The sequence below is a fragment of the Haliotis rubra genome, unplaced genomic scaffold, assembly GCF_003918875.1.
Source record: "Haliotis rubra isolate DU_JTF1 unplaced genomic scaffold, ASM391887v1 Scf1329, whole genome shotgun sequence".
In the NCBI taxonomy this organism is placed as follows: Eukaryota; Metazoa; Mollusca; class Gastropoda; order Lepetellida; family Haliotidae; genus Haliotis; species Haliotis rubra.
The window spans coordinates 73,321-89,856 of NW_025765258.1; the positions used below are offsets into that span (position 1 = coordinate 73,321).

The 16,536-nt window shown below is 42.2% G+C and overlaps 1 protein-coding gene across 1 annotated transcript; it reads left to right on the forward strand.

The window, feature by feature from the left end:
- The first annotated feature begins 292 nt into the window (after positions 1-292).
- On the forward strand, positions 293-16,244 carry LOC124267655. Its single transcript, XM_046702627.1, has 5 exons — positions 293-356; positions 1,060-1,235; positions 14,355-14,440; positions 14,882-15,074; positions 15,338-16,244. The coding sequence occupies exons 1-5, from the start codon at positions 293-295 to the stop codon at positions 15,452-15,454; spliced, it is 636 nt and encodes a 211-aa protein (XP_046558583.1). The 3' UTR covers positions 15,455-16,244.
- Positions 16,245-16,536: the final 292 nt, after the last annotated feature.

A 16,536-nucleotide genomic window follows, 5' to 3' on the forward strand; every position in this document is an offset into this window, starting at 1 on the left:
CATCTGTAAATAAGGATTTGAATGTATTATTTCTATTTCCGTACTGACTAAATTTGTGTTTATACTGTAAGCCATTAGTTTCGGATTTTTAAATGTGGTCAATGCTAGGTCAACTTAGGGCCTAACGAATTGCAAAGGAGGAGAAGAAAGAAGATAGGAAGGAGCTCTATTTTCCAGCTCAATGCCGGCAGCAGAAATGAATGGTTTAATTCTTAGCCCAAGAGGCGGAACAAGAGAAGTAGTTCTGTTCTATAAAGAGGTGCTGTAAAGATAATTGTATACGACGTTGGTGATGGCTCATCTTCCTCAACATAGAGACTGTCAACAGGAGAAGTTAGACAGAGTCTTAGGCCTTGGTAATGAATATAATCTAATCGTTTTAGGTTGCTGTTGCAGGCTCCACCATATACGATGGAGCCATAATCAAGTTTGGAGCGGACTAGTGATTTATGTAGGCGTAGGATGGTAGTATGATTCCCTCCCTACTTTGAATTAGAAACCACTTTCAATAAATCCAGTGCCTTCACGCATTTATTTTTAAGGGATTTTAAAGAACTCGTTGGGAAACAAGCAACAAAGAAATGTGGGATAATTAACAATTGTATTTACAAATCACTTCTGTGTAATTACAGCAGCAGTGCAAAGTAGAGTTGAAGTACAAATTCAGTAACAGTTCAAATGTACAAGCAGTATTATATGAAAACACTGATTAGAGCTATACAGGCAACTTATTACTATTGGCTGAGGATCCTGGGTGAAAACTGATCTTCCCATAATTACTGGTCTTATATAAGATGTAAGGTTAAATGCTTGAGGCAGGAACTGGATCCACTTATATTTAAAGCAAAGTTTCCTGAACATTCTGTAGCTACTTAGGGGAGACTATACTGGGATATTCTAGAATAGCAAAGGTATTTTCACCCCAGGCTTGTGTCAAAATATAAACAGAGTAACCAGCACATCAATGTTTGTACTGAATTTTCACAGAAACAATGTAACATAAATACACCACCTTTCTCCAGTGCCACTTAAGAGATGTTAAACCTGTGTTGTGTTTAGTTGCCTGCAGCAACTTCCGGATCCTGAATGCACTCTCGGTGATGAGGAACCAGACCCACGTGGACGTCACCTGCTCCAACGGATTCTCCTACCTACCGAACACATCAGGCAAATATTTCCATGACAAAGTACCATTAGACATAGGACTGTGCATGCAGACCCTCTGGATTGGCCAGGTACAGTGACACCTGCTTGGGGACCTAACACATTTATCTGCACGCTCTTCAACATAGGCATCACATCATGTTTGACATATTAACATACTCGCCGTTAAAAGACCCTTTCCATCATTTTAATTCAATACAGTTTTATGTACGAGACAAACGATTACCCTACTTCATAATGATAGATGCATGTGCAAACTACTCAAAATTATACATATTGCTTTAGTTCTGCCAAACATTTTACAAGTCGCTCAAGTTGTTTTTCGACACAAACCTGCTCATTGTCTTCTTTACAAGTGCGAGAATTCAGAACGCCTATCCCTGCTTCCCTGTCTAGTTGTTATGTAACACACACCTGCTCACTGTCTTCTTTACAAGTGCGAGAATTCAGAACGCCTATCCCTGCTTCCCTGTCTAGTTGTTATGTAACACACACCTGCTCACTGTCTTCTTTACAATAGGTGCAAGTATTCAGAACGCCTCTCCCTGCTTCCCTGTCTAGTTGTTATGTAACACACACCTGCTCACTGTCTTCTTTACAAGTGCGAGAATTCAGAACGCCTATCCCTGCTTCCCTGTCTAGTTGTTATGTAACACACACCTGCTCACTGTCTTCTTTACAATAGGTGCAAGTATTCAGAACGCCTCTCCCTGCTTCCCTGTCTAGTTGTTATGTAACACACACCTGCTCACTGTCTTCTTTACAAGTGCGAGAATTCAGAACGCCTATCCCTGCTTCCCTGTCTAGTTGTTATGTAACACACACCTGCTCACTGTCTTCTTTACAATAGGTGCAAGTATTCAGAACGCCTCTCCCTGCTTCCCTGTCTAGTTGTTATGTAACACACACCTGCTCACTGTCTTCTTTACAAGTGCGAGAATTCAGAACGCCTATCCCTGCTTCCCTGTCTAGTTGTTATGTAACACACACCTGCTCACTGTCTTCTTTACAATAGGTGCAAGTATTCAGAACGCCTCTCCCTGCTTCCCTGTCTAGTTGTTATGTAACACACACCTGCTCACTGTCTTCTTTACAAGTGCGAGAATTCAGAACGCCTATCCCTGCTTCCCTGTCTAGTTGTTATGTAACACACACCTGCTCACTGTCTTCTTACAATAGATGCGAGTGTTCAGAACGCCTCTCCCTGCTTCTCTGTCTAGTTGTTATGTAACACACCTGCTCACTGTCTTCTTTACAATAGGTGCAAGTATTCAGAACGCCTCTCCCTGCTTCCCTGTCTAGTTGTTATGTAACACACACCTGCTCACTGTCTTCTTTACAATAGGTGCAAGTATTCAGAACGCCTCTCCCTGCTTCCCTGTCTAGTTGTTATGTAACACACACCTGCTCACTGTCTTCTTTACAAGTGCGAGAATTCAGAACGCCTATCCCTGCTTCCCTGTCTAGTTGTTATGTAACACACACCTGCTCACTGTCTTCTTTACAATAGGTGCAAGTATTCAGAACGCCTCTCCCTGCTTCCCTGTCTAGTTGTTATGTAACACACACCTGCTCACTGTCTGGCACCCGTGAAGGGCCACCTCCTCGTGGTGGGTGCTGGGTCACGCTAAGAGCCCTTCAACCCCCCGTTGTGGACCCGGGGGCATATTTGGTCCACCAACCTGTTTGCCGTGGGTTGCGCCCCTGTGTCGGTGGAGGACGGGATTCTGGTGGTTGAGGGCACTGGTTCCAGGAACAGTGTTCCTTTGCCCAACACACCACTTCGGCCCTTACTTCACCTAGACGGGTGGTTGAATGGGCCCGGTTCAACCAATCGGCTGGTCACGCCAAGCCCTGAGCACACATTATGTAATGTTGCACAAAATTTTGAATATTGTAACTTCTATTTTTAAGTCTTGGCGAATTTTTAGAGCTTTTGAATTTCAACTACACAATTTCATATGTGTTTTTGCCTAGAGTCGTATGCCCAGAAGGCGGTGGCTCATGGGCCAATCAGGTGGAATATTTACCTTTGTATTATTCTGCTTGCGTATATCGTCCGGGTATCCTTGGTGCTGCAGGCTGGAAGCCCGCCTGTTTTTAGCATTGTCCTTGTGATACTCCGTGGAGGGTGGGGAGCTCGGATGATGAACCATTCAACAATAACTATGGCTTACGAAACCCCCATTACAAAAAAACGTCCACTTGACACTGATCCTGATGTTAACGACCAAAGACTGCCCACATCCATTGACTACTGGCCACGTTTCATTGTGATTGAGACCGTTGACAAAACACCTTTAAAGCTGAACCCTTTTGCTGTATCAAAAGGCATACAAGGCATTGCAGGAGATGTTAAAACATTAAACGTTTGCGGACAGGTGCACTTCTAGTTGAATGCAGTAGAAAACCACAGGCTACCAACCTCCTGTCAACTGACTCATTTGTCGGCATTCCTGTATCAGTCTCTGCCCACCGAACGCTTAACACCAGCAAGGGCATAGTAAGAGACCGGGATAGACTTTTACTGACATGCTGGAAATAGATATTGTCTCGAGATGAAAGAACAAGGTGTTATGTATGTTAAACGCTTCACAACCCGGAAAAATAATGAAACCCATCCAACCAACACGTATCTGTTCTCTTTCTCCACTCCGACTGCTCCAAAGTCAATAAAGGCTGGTTACTGTCACATCAAAGTGGATACATACATACCAAATCCACTGAGATGCTTCAAGTGCCAGAAGTATGGTCATGGCGTCAATACCTGCACATTGTCTGTTGTGTGTGCTCACTGTGGTGAGAAAACACACACAACAGAAGATTGTGACAGTACTTACAAAAAGTGTACCAATTGTTCAGGGGACCATCCCTCTTTCTCTAAAGAGTGTCCGATTTGGAGACATCAGATGGAAATAAACAGAATCAAATTTACTCAGAATATTAGTTTTGCCGAAGCTAAACAACTTGTACAAAGATGCGACCAACAAGAGACATATGCTTCAAAAAACCAGAAAACCTGAGGCAACTCCTAAAGTACCTAAATCATCTTCCAGCTGCCAAACAAATTTGACTTGGGTAAAAACCGATTCTCCTCAGATTTTTTCAAGTGCAATATCGACTCAAACAGCGGAGCCACTTTCTGGCATGTCTCAAACTCAATCAGAGCAAGTTCCTGATCCTAACGCATCCTCTCAGTCAACCACAAAGTCTCAATCGCTATCTAATGTCCATCAAATTGCTAAAGGCATGACTAAACCTAAACCTGATTATTCAAAAAAAAACAAAGTGGCAGAGCCCCAAAAGGGTCTGAAAATAAAATCAAACTTTACAACAAATATGGATCACTTGAGGACATGGACGTGTCCGAAAACGTCAATATAGGGCACACAGCTTGTCGCCCTCCAAAACAGTGCGGGGTAGATCCCCAATAAATCCGCCGAAAAGATAGTTAATTCCAACACCATCGTACAGTGGAATTGCAGAGGACTAAGGCATAATTATAATGAATTACTGTTATTAGTCCAGGATTGTATGCCGTCAGCATTCTGTTTGCAGGAGACTTATTTAAAGCAGACAGATCCTTTTTGACCTACGTTATTTCAATGCTTATCATTCTTTCTCACCTCCAGGTGACAGGGCCACTGGAGGTTCTTCAATCCTAGTCAAACAGAATGTTATCCATAGCCCTATTACACTTACTTCTCATCTTCAAGCAGTTGCAGTGCGACTCACTTTACGTTGCATTCACATTATGTTCTTTGTATATCTCACCATCTTCAGTCATTCAGAAGACTGATCTTCAAAATTTATATGACCAACTCCCAAAACCTTGTATCATTATGGGAGATTTAAATGGCCACAACCCGCTCTGGGGTGGTACAACAACTAATGCTAAAGGTAAACTCTTAGAAGACTTTTGTTCAGACAATGATTTATGCATATATAATGACGGTTCTAGCACATATTTACATCCTGGCACGGAAATTATTCAGCTCTTGATTTATCGATTACTACCTCAGACTTATTGAGTGAATTCGATTGGTCAGTCCACGACGACCTGTGTGGAAGTGACCATTTCCCAACAATTCTCAAACCCGTGAATCCATCTGATGTTCCTCCATCATCAAGATGGAACTTTAAGAAGGCAAACTGGCCTTTATATGAAACTTTCTGTGCTGACATACTCAAACCAGAACTTTTTCATGATCTTCCTGATGCCATCAATTGTTTTTCAGATGAGCTCAGACACATAGCTGAGAAGTGTATCCCCAAATCCTCTGCAGTTCCTCATGTACGTAAACCATGGTTTAACGCTGAATGCAAACAAGCTCGCAAGGCACGAAAGAAAGCTGAACATTATTTCCGTCGCCATCCTATGGTCCACAATTTAAACAAATTTAGAATTTTAAACGCCAAAGCACGGCGTACTTTTAAACAAAATAAACGCCAATCTTGGCGAAACTATGTCTCAAACATCAATTCGCGCACGCCAATATCAAAGGTGTGGAACATGATTCAGAAAATAAAGGTAAAGGGATCTAAATCTAGCATTAAGCATCTAAAAAGTGGAGATGAATTATTAACTGATAAATCTGACATAGCAAATAAACTTGGAGAAACTTTGGCCAAACATTCTTCCTCATCTAACTATGTACCTGAATTCCAGAAATATCAAAGACAGCAGGAAAAGAAGTCTATTAATTTCAATTCAGACAATGGGAAGACTACAATGAAACCTTTTCGATACATGAGCTTCATACTGCTCTTGACCAAGCTCACGATACTGCTTCAGGAGCTGATGGTATACATTATCAACTCCTGAAGCACTTGCCTGAATCATGTTTAGAGACGCTCTTATCTATTTTTGATGACATTTGGACATCTGGACAATTTCCTTCGTCGTGGCGCGATGCTATAATTGTGCCCATCCCTAAACCTGGACGTGATCATACTGATCCTTCCAATTATAGGCCAATTTCATTAACTAGCTGTGTTTGCAAGACCATGGAACGCATGATAAATAATCGACTTGTTTGGTACTTGGAAACCAATCACCTTATAACTAATATACAATGTGGTTTCCGTAAAAACCGTAGTACCATCGATCATTTAGTGCGCTTAGAATCTTTTGTGAAAAATGCCATAATTAATAAACAACATGCAGTGTCGATCTTTTCGATTTAGAAAAAGCATACGACCTAACATGGAAACATGGGATTTTAAAAGATTTACATGACTTTGGATTACGAGGCCGTTTGCCTCAATTTATATCAACTTTTTTAAATAACAGGCAATTTCAAGTCCGAGTGGGTTCAACCCTGTCTGACCATTATAATCAGGATCAGGGGAGTCCCACAAGGCAGCATTTTGTCTGTAACACTGTTTAGCATCAAGATTAACAGTTTATCAAAGGTTTTAAACGATTCAATTGATGGATCACTTTTTGTGGATGATTTTAATATTTCTTGTCAGGGTAAGAATATGCATACTATTGAACGGCAAATGCAGTTGTGTTTAAATAAAATACATAAATGGTGTCTTGAAAACGGCTTTAAATTTTCTAAATCCAAAACTAATTGTATACATTTTTGTAGAAAATATAAGCCGCATAAAGACCCGGAACTGTTTCTCAATGGCACTCCCATCAAAGTCGTAAAGGAGGCCAAGTTCCTGGGTTTAATTTTTGACTCGCATCTAACTTTTCTTCCCCATATCAAGTCCCTAAAAACTAAATGCTTGAAGGCACTTGACTTGTTGAAAGTCGTTTCCAATTCTAAGTGGGGAGGGGATCAAGCTACCCTCCTAAAATTATATCGATCATTGGTACGTTCCAAACTTGATTATGGCTCCATCGTATATGGTGGAGCCTGCAACAGTAATCTTAAACTTTTAGATTCTGTCCACCACCAAGGTCTAAGACTATGTCTTGGTTCCTTTAGAACTTCACCTGTTGACAGCCTCTATGTCGAGGCTGATGAGCCATCACTTACACAACGCCGTATAAAATTAACTTTACAGTATATTACAAAACTTTATTCAAATGAGTCAAACCCTGCATATAACTGTGTCTTTAATCCACTATATGAAGATCTGTATAACAATAAGCCTTCTCTTGTTCCGCCTCTTGGTATAAGAGTGAAACCTTTTCTTTCTGCTGCTGGCATTGAGCTAGAACATATAGCTCCTTCCCGTTTTCTTTCTTCTCCGCCTTGGCAATTGGTTTAGGCCACAAGTTGATCTAACATTAACTACATTTAAAAATCAGAAACAAATGAATTACAGTATAAACAAGAATTTAGTCAATTAAGAAATAAATATAATACATACAAATCCTTATTTACAGATGGGTCCAAGGATGGTGGCGCAGTGGCATGTGCCACTGTCATTGGATCCAGAACAATATCTTCTAGAATACCCGATAACAGCTCTATATTTACAGCAGAAGCAAACGCCATATTAACGGCTCTTAAATATATTCAACGACATCCTAAACATAAACAGTACATAATCTTTTCCGATTCCCTTTCATGTCTTCAGGCTATTAAAAATATTTCTTGTAAACATCCACTTTTATTAGACATTATTGAATTGTATAATGAGCTTGCTACTGGCCAGTGCGACATCGTCTTTTGTTGGTTACCCAGCCACGTTGGCATTTCTGGGAATACCATGGCTGATCTTGCTGCCAAGGCAGCACTCAACAAATCTGTGACACCACTTCTTATTCCATACTCTGATTATAAAGCTGGCATTAGAACTTACATCCGTGATCTGATGCAGAAGAAGTGGGACGCCCAAGTAGGTATTAATAAGTTACATGCAATAAAACCCTATATTGGTTACACCTACTTGGGTTGTCAGTCCAGATTTGAAGAGGTCATTATGCGACGATGTCGTATTGGCCATACCAGATATACTCATGAATATTTATTGAAAGGCGAAGATCCTCCGTTTTGTATCCCTTGTGATGAAAGGATCACAGTCAAGCATGTCTTGCTTGACTGCATTGAATATTCCATCACAAGGGATAAGTATTTTAATGTCAAAACATTGAAGGATCTTTTTAATAATGTTAGTTCTCATTTAGTTATTGCCTTTTTAAAAGAATTAGATTTGTTAACAGATTTGTAAATAGCTAAATATTTTATGATTGGAAGTTCGAATTAGTAACACAGATTGTTAGTGGCTGTATCCTCGAGGGGGGTTAAAGTACTGTAAAATTATTGTCCTCCCGAGAGGGTACGTAAGTCCCAAAACATTCAAAGTAAATTTCAACTTTCCGTTTTTTAATCGTAGAATATTTGTAATTTTAATGTATGGCTAGATATGTCTTAATTGCTAACGGCTGAGGGGATGATATAAATCCAGCTAGGGCCCATGCAGGAAGCAAATGTACTGTAAGTCCCCATGGTCCCTAGTATGGTGATCTACCTTCAGTTGTTAGCGATCTATAGCCCATTTTTAGATTGTGTTGTCCCCTATGGTTAAAATGTTTTAGATTCAATTACTAGTTTTACATATCTATATCTGTGATACTCTAGTTGCTTTACTGTCCTTCGATGACAGGTTTTATAATATATACATATTCCATTACAATGTAAAATGTTCTCGTCACGATATGGCTGAAATATTGCCGATGTGACGTTAAATATTAACTCACTCACTCACTCACTGCTCACTGTGTTCAGAACGCCTCTCCCTGCTTCTCTGTCTAGTTGTTATGTAACACACCTGCTCACTGTCTTCTTTACAATAGGTGCAAGTATTCAGAACGCCTATCCCTGCTTCCCTGTTTAGTTGTTATGTAACACACACCTGCTCGCTGTCTTCTTTACAAGTGCGAGAATTCAGAACGCCTATCCCTGCTTCCCTGTCTAGTTGTTATGCAACACACACCTGCTCACTGTCTTCTCTACAAGTGCGAGAATTCAGAACGCCTCTCCCTACTTCCCCGTCTAGTTGTTATGTAACACACACCTACTCACTGTCTTCTTTACAATAGATGCGAGTATTCAGAACGCCTCTCCCTGCTTCCTTGTCTAGTTGTTATGTAACACACACCTGCTCACTGTCTTCTTTACAAGTGCGAGAATTCAGAACGCCTATCCCTGCTTCCCTGTCTAGTTGTTATGCAACACACACCTGCTCACTGTCTTCTCTACAAGTGCGAGAATTCAGAACGCCTCTCCCTACTTCCCCGTCTAGTTGTTATGTAACACACACCTACTCACTGTCTTCTTTACAATAGATGCGAGTATTCAGAACGCCTCTCCCTGCTTCCCTGTCTAGTTGTTATGTAGCACACACCTGCTCACTGTCTTCTTTACAAGAGGTGCGATAATTCAGGACACCTCTCCCTGCTTCCCTGTCTAGTTGTTATGTAGCACACACCTGCCCACTGTCTTCTTTACAATAGGTGCAAGTATTCAGAACGCCTATCCCTGCTTCCCTGTCTAGTTGTTATGTAACACACACCTGCTCACTGTCTTCTTTACAATAGGTGCAAGTATTCAGAACGCCTCTCCCTGCTTCCCTGTCTAGTTGTTATGTAACACACACCTGCTCACTGTCTTCTTTACAAGTGCGAGAATTCAGAACGCCTATCCCTGCTTCCCTGTCTAGTTGTTATGTAACACACACCTGCTCACTGTCTTCTTTACTATAGGTGCAAGTATTCAGAACGCCTCTCCCTGCTTCCCTGTCTAGTTGTTATGTAACACACACCTGCTCACTGTCTTCTTTACAAGTGCGAGAATTCAGAACGCCTATCCCTGCTTCCCTGTCTAGTTGTTATGTAACACACACCTGCTCACTGTCTTCTTACAATAGATGCGAGTGTTCAGAACGCCTCTCCCTGCTTCTCTGTCTAGTTGTTATGTAACACACCTGCTCACTGTCTTCTTTACAATAGGTGCAAGTATTCAGAACGCCTCTCCCTGCTTCCGTGTTTAGTTGTTATGTAACACACACCTGCTCACTGTCTTCTTTACAAGTTCGAGAATTCAGAACGCCTATCCCTGCTTCCCTGTCTAGTTGTTATGCAACACACACCTGCTCACTGTCTTCTCTACAAGTGCGAGAATTCAGAACGCCTCTCCCTACTTCCCCGTCTAGTTGTTATGTAACACACACCTACTCACTGTCTTCTTTACAATAGATGCGAGTATTCAGAACGCCTCTCCCTGCTTCCCTGTCTAGTTGTTATGTAACACACACCTGCTCACTGTCTTCTTTACAAGTGCGAGAATTCAGAACGCCTATCCCTGCTTCCCTGTCTAGTTGTTATGCAACACACACCTGCTCACTGTCTTCTTTACAAACGCCTCTCCCTAGGTGCTGTCTTCTTTACACAGATGCGAGTATTCAGAACGCCTCTCCTCTCCCTGCTACCCACCTGCTCACTGTCTTCTTCTAGTTGTTATGTAACACACACCTGCACCTGTCTTCTTTCACGAGTATTCAGAACGCCTCTCCCTGCTTTACAATGAAAACACACCTGCTCACTGTCTTCTTTACAACAGGTGCGAGAATTCAGGACACCTCTCCCTGCTTCCCTGTCTAGTTGTTATGTAACACACACCTGCTCACTGTCTTCTTTACAATAGATGCGAGTATTCAGAACGCCTCTCCCTGCTACCCTGACTACTTGTTGTGTAACACACACATGCTCGCTGTCTTATTTACAACAGGTCTCGTCACGATATGGCTAAAATATTGCCGATGTGACGTTAAATATTAACTCACTCACTCACTCACTCTTTACAACAGGTGCGAGAATTCAGGAAACCTCTCCCTGCTTCCCTGTCTAGTTGTTATGTAGCACACACCTGCCCACTGTCTTCTTTACAATAGGTGCAAGTATTCAGAACGCCTCTCCCTGCTTCCCTGTCTAGTTGTTATGTAACACACACCTGCTCACTGTCTTCTTTAGAACATATGCGAGTATTCAGGACGCCTCTCCCTGCTTCCCTGTCCAATTGGTATGTAACACACACCTGCTCACTGTCTTCTTAACAACAGGTGCGAGTATTTAGGACATCTCTCCATGCTTCCCTGTCTAGTTGTTATGTAGCACACACCTCCTGCCTGTCTTCTTTGCAATAGGTGCAAGTATTCAGAACGCCTCTCCCTGCTTCCGTGTTTAGTTGTTATGTAGCACACACCTGCTCACTGTCTTCTTTACAATAGGTGCAAGTATTCAGAACGCCTCTCCCTGCTTCCCTGTTTAGTTGTTATGTAGCACACACCTGCTGCCTGTCTTCTTTACAATAGGTGCAAGCATTCAGAACGCCTCTCCCTGCTTCCCTGTCCAGTTGTTGTATAACACATGCCTGCTTACTGTTTTCTTTACAATAGGTGCAAGCATTCAGAACGCCTCTCCCTGCTTCCCTATCCAGTTGTTGTGTAACACATGCCTGCTTACTGTTTTCTTTACAATAGGTGCAAGTATTCAGAACGCCTCTCCCTGCTTCCCTGCCTATTTGTTATGTAACACACACCTGTTCACTGTCTTCTTTACAACAGGTGCGAGCATTAAGAACACCTCTCCCTGCTTCCCTGTCTAGTTGTTATGTAGCACACACCTGCTCACTGTCTTCTTTAAAATAGGTGCAAGTATTAAGAACGCCTCTCCCTGCTCTCCTGTCTAGTTGTTATGTAGCACACACCTGCTCACTGCCTTCTGTAACATAGTAGCAGGTATTCATGACACCTCACCGTGCTTCCCTGTCTAGTTGTTGAGTGACACACACCTGCTCACTGTCTTCTTTACAATAGGTGCAAGTATTCAGAACGCCTCTCCCTGCTTCCCTGTCTAGTTGTTATGTAACACACACCTGTCCACTGTCTTCTTTACAACTGATGCAAGTATTCAGACTGCCTCTCCCTGCTTCCCTGTCTAGTTGTTATGTAACACACACCTGTCCACTGTCTTCTTTACAATTGATGCAAGTATTCAGAACGCCTCTCCCTGCTTCCCTGTCTAGTTCTTATGTAACACACACCTGCCCACTCTCTTCTTTACAATAGGTGCAAGCATTCAGAACGCCTCTCCCTGCTTCCCTGTCTAGTTGCTGTGTAACATAAGTATTCAGGACACCTCCCCCTGCTTCCCTGTCTAGTTGTTATGTAACACACCTGCTCACTGTCTTCTTTACAATAGGTGCAAGTATTCAGAACGCCTCTCCCTGCTTCCCTGTGTAGTTGTTATGTAGCACACACCTGCTCACTGTCTTCTTTACAATAGGTGCAAGTATTCAGAACGCCTCTCCCTGCTTCCCTGTTTAGTTGTTATGTAGCACACACCTGCTGCCTGTCTTCTTTACAATAGGTGCAAGCATTCAGAACGCCTCTCCCTGCTTCCCTGTCCAGTTGTTGTATAACACATGCCTGCTTACTGTTTTCTTTACAATAGGTGCAAGCATTCAGAACGCCTCTCCTGCTTCCCTATCCAGTTGTTGTGTAACACATGCCTGCTTACTGTTTTCTTTACAATAGGTGCAAGTATTCAGAACGCCTCTCCCTGCTTCCCTGCCTATTTGTTATGTAACACACACCTGTTCACTGTCTTCTTTACAACAGGTGCGAGCATTAAGAACACCTCTCCCTGCTTCCCTGTCTAGTTGTTATGTAGCACACACCTGCTCACTGTCTTCTTTAAAATAGGTGCAAGTATTAAGAACGCCTCTCCTGCTCTCCCTGTCTAGTTGTTATGTAGCACACACCTGCTCACTGCCTTCTGTAACATAGTAGCAGGTATTCATGACACCTCACCGTGCTTCCCTGTCTAGTTGTTGAGTGACACACACCTGCTCACTGTCTTCTTTACAATAGGTGCAAGTATTCAGAACGCCTCTCCCTGCTTCCCTGTCTAGTTGTTATGTAACACACACCTGTCCACTGTCTTCTTTACAACTGATGCAAGTATTCAGACTGCCTCTCCCTGCTTCCCTGTCTAGTTGTTATGTAACACACACCTGTCCACTGTCTTCTTTACAATTGATGCAAGTATTCAGAACGCCTATCCCTGCTTCCCTGTCTAGTTCTTATGTAACACACACCTGCCCACTCTCTTCTTTACAATAGGTGCAAGCATTCAGAACGCCTCTCCCTGCTTCCCTGTCTAGTTGTTGTGTAACATAAGTATTCAGGACACCTCTCCCTGCTTCCCTGTGTAGTTGTTGTGTAACACACACCTGCTCACTGTCTTCTTTACAACAGGTGCAAGTATTCAGGACACCTCACCCTGCTTCCCTGTCTAGTTGTTATGTAGCACACACCTGCTGCCAGTCTTCTTTACAATAGGTGCAAGTATTCAGAACGCCTCTCCCTGCTTCCCTGTCTAGTTGTTGTGTAGTACACACCTGCACACTGTTTTCTTTACAATAGGTGCAAGTATTCAGAACGCCTCTCCCTGCTTCCCTGTTTAGTTGTTATGTAGCACCCGCCTGCTGCCTGTCTACTCTAGAATAGGTGCAAGTATTCATGACACCTCTCCCTGCTTCCCTGTCCAACTGTTGTGTAACACATGCCTGCTTACTGTTTTCTTTACAATAGGTGCAAGTATTCAGAACGCCTCTCCCTGCTTCCCTGTCTAGTTGTTGTGTAACACAAGTATTCAGGATACCTCACCCTGCTTCTCTGTCTAGTTGTTATGTAGCACACACCTGCTGCCAGTCTTCTTTACAATAGGTGCAAGTATTCAGAACGCCTCTCCCTGCTTCCCTGTCTAATTGCTATGTAACACAAACCTGCTCAACGTCTTCTTTACAACAGGTGCGAGTATTCATGACACCTCTCCCTTCTTCCCTGTCTAGTTATTATGTAGCACACACCTGCTCACTGTCTTCTTTACAATAGGTGCAAGTATTAAGAACGCCTCTTCCTGCTCCCCTGTCTAGTTGTTATGTAGCACACACCTGCTCACTGTCTTCTTTACAATAGGTGCAAGCATTCAGAACGCATCTCCCTGCTACCCTGTCTAGTTGTTATGTAACACACACCTGTTCACTGTCATCTTTACAACTTTCTCGTCACGATATGGCTGAAATCTTGCCGATGTGACGTTAAATATTAACTCACTCACTCACTCTTCTTTACAACAGATGCGAGCATTCAGAACGCCTCTCCCTGCTCCCCAGTCTAGTTGTTATGTAACACACACCTGTTCACTGTCTTCTTTACAACAGAGGCGAGAATTCAGTACGCCTCTCCCTGCTCCCCTGAACAGCGGTGCGGAGATTATAGTGGAGGCAGCTGCAGATGGAGTCAGCATGTAGGTGTTAGTAAAGTGTATAATAATCAGCTCTTTGATAGATGACTTTCTAAACATGTGAGTGTAGATGTTTTTGGTAACTGCTCTGCTTCGTTTGGGAGGGCTGGAACGTGCTTGAGTGAATTGTGTTTGACGCTGGAACATGTCGTCTATGTACATGCAGCCTGTTAATAATGGAGAAGGGAAGTATTGGCAATAGTGCATGGTCAGAAATGACGGAATGGGTCTTCGGTCACCATGCTTGTTTTCATCGAACCCCAACGGTATGGACCGATCGTTACTGGATGTTCAGCGATTACCACTCAATTGCATAGAACGATTCTTATCATGTCAATCGATGGATGTCCAGCGATTACCAGCAAAACCATATGTTAAACTACTTCAAATAACACACAGCGTTCTGAGCGATAATGTCTGGTGAGTAATAATTATCTTCTTCAGCCCTGCAATATATCTGTTCGCCAAGGATGACAGTAAAACGGTGTTTTATCTGATTGTTCGATGGTCGCCCTATACCATCGTCTACAATACTGCTGAGGGGTCATGGGGAACTGAAGTGAGGTCTACCAGCCCTCTGCTCACACCAAATGTGACGTCAATTCTATCAATCAAGATGACAGAGACTCAGTTTCTGGTAGGTTCTGGCAGGACTTGTGAAAATACATACATGTAAATGGGGTGTAGCTGTAGCATCCTTTAATGTATTTTGTCAGTGAGGAAGATTCCCTGGACTCTGTGGAAGGTTTAACCACTGTGCTACCCCACCTTCTCGCTGAGCAAACTATCAAGATGTTTATACATTTGTTCGAACAGTGTTAGCGTGATGAAACTGTATGGCCTCATTTTATAATTCGCAGGCCACTTTTATGAAACTGAATTGGTTCGTGTCTATTCCAGATATCCAGCGACAATGACAGTCAATTCCAGGCTCCAATAAGGTTTCCTCTGCAAGAGGCCATCACCCTTCAAGTGGCCTTCACAGTCATCAAACGAGTACAGATAAAATATCGATAAGTGGAAAATATACACTACAAATATTGTTCTGATTTTCATAAGTTTGGTAATAACATTAAGCTTACATAATAGAAAACGGCTTTTGTAAAAAATCCTGATACCCAAAAAAATTTCTTGGGGACATAATCGAACGAGTGGAAATATATTTAATTATGTTTTACAAATAATGTACTGATGCCAAAACATTTAGGAAAAAAAATAATTCACTTTTGAACAATTATATTTTGTCAATTATTCTGAATCTTCGTCATTATGAAACTAGCAATGTTCAATAATTATTAGCAAAAAATAATATACAATGAAAATAATGTGTTAGTATTGATATCTCCTCACCAGAAACAAGAATCGAGTGAGCTAAAACTTTCATGATCTGTATTTCGGCTATATTGTATCCATAAAATCTGTTCAGTGATACGGCAAAAAAGGGAAGATAAAGAAACGAGGTAACAAAGAGTAGCTTTCCCAGCTGGATTTACACGATCCCTACTAGTGTTGGCGGTCATTGACAAACTTAGCAAGGTGTTAAAAGAACACATGTTCTTCAATTAAAAACGTCTAAGCACATTTCTGTCCCGTACCGTTATATTGCTGGAGTGTTGGTAATAAACGGCGTAAAATAAACTGACTCAGTGGATGAAAACGTGGTAAGAACTGGAAACAAGTGAAGCTTCATATGTTTTAAAATTGTACAAGAAGATCAAATCACAGTCAGTTGCTTAATATGTCTGTCAGACATTGGCATTGTCAAATACTCATGCTATATACGAGTGAGTGAGTGAGTTTAGTTTTACGTCAAACTCAGCAATATTCCAGCTATATGGCAGCGGTCTGTAAATAATTGAGCCTGGACCAGACACGCCAGTGATGAACAGCATGGGCATCGATCTGCGCAATTGGGAACCGATGACATGTGTCAACCAAGTCAGCGATCCCGTTACTCGCCTCTTACGACAAGCATAGTCGCCATTTGTGGCAAGCATGGGTTGCTGAAGACCTATTCTACCCCGGATCTTCACGGGTCATGCTATTTTAGATTCCACTTGTTTGTTCCCAACAGGTGCTCAGAGAATGCTTATTTGCTA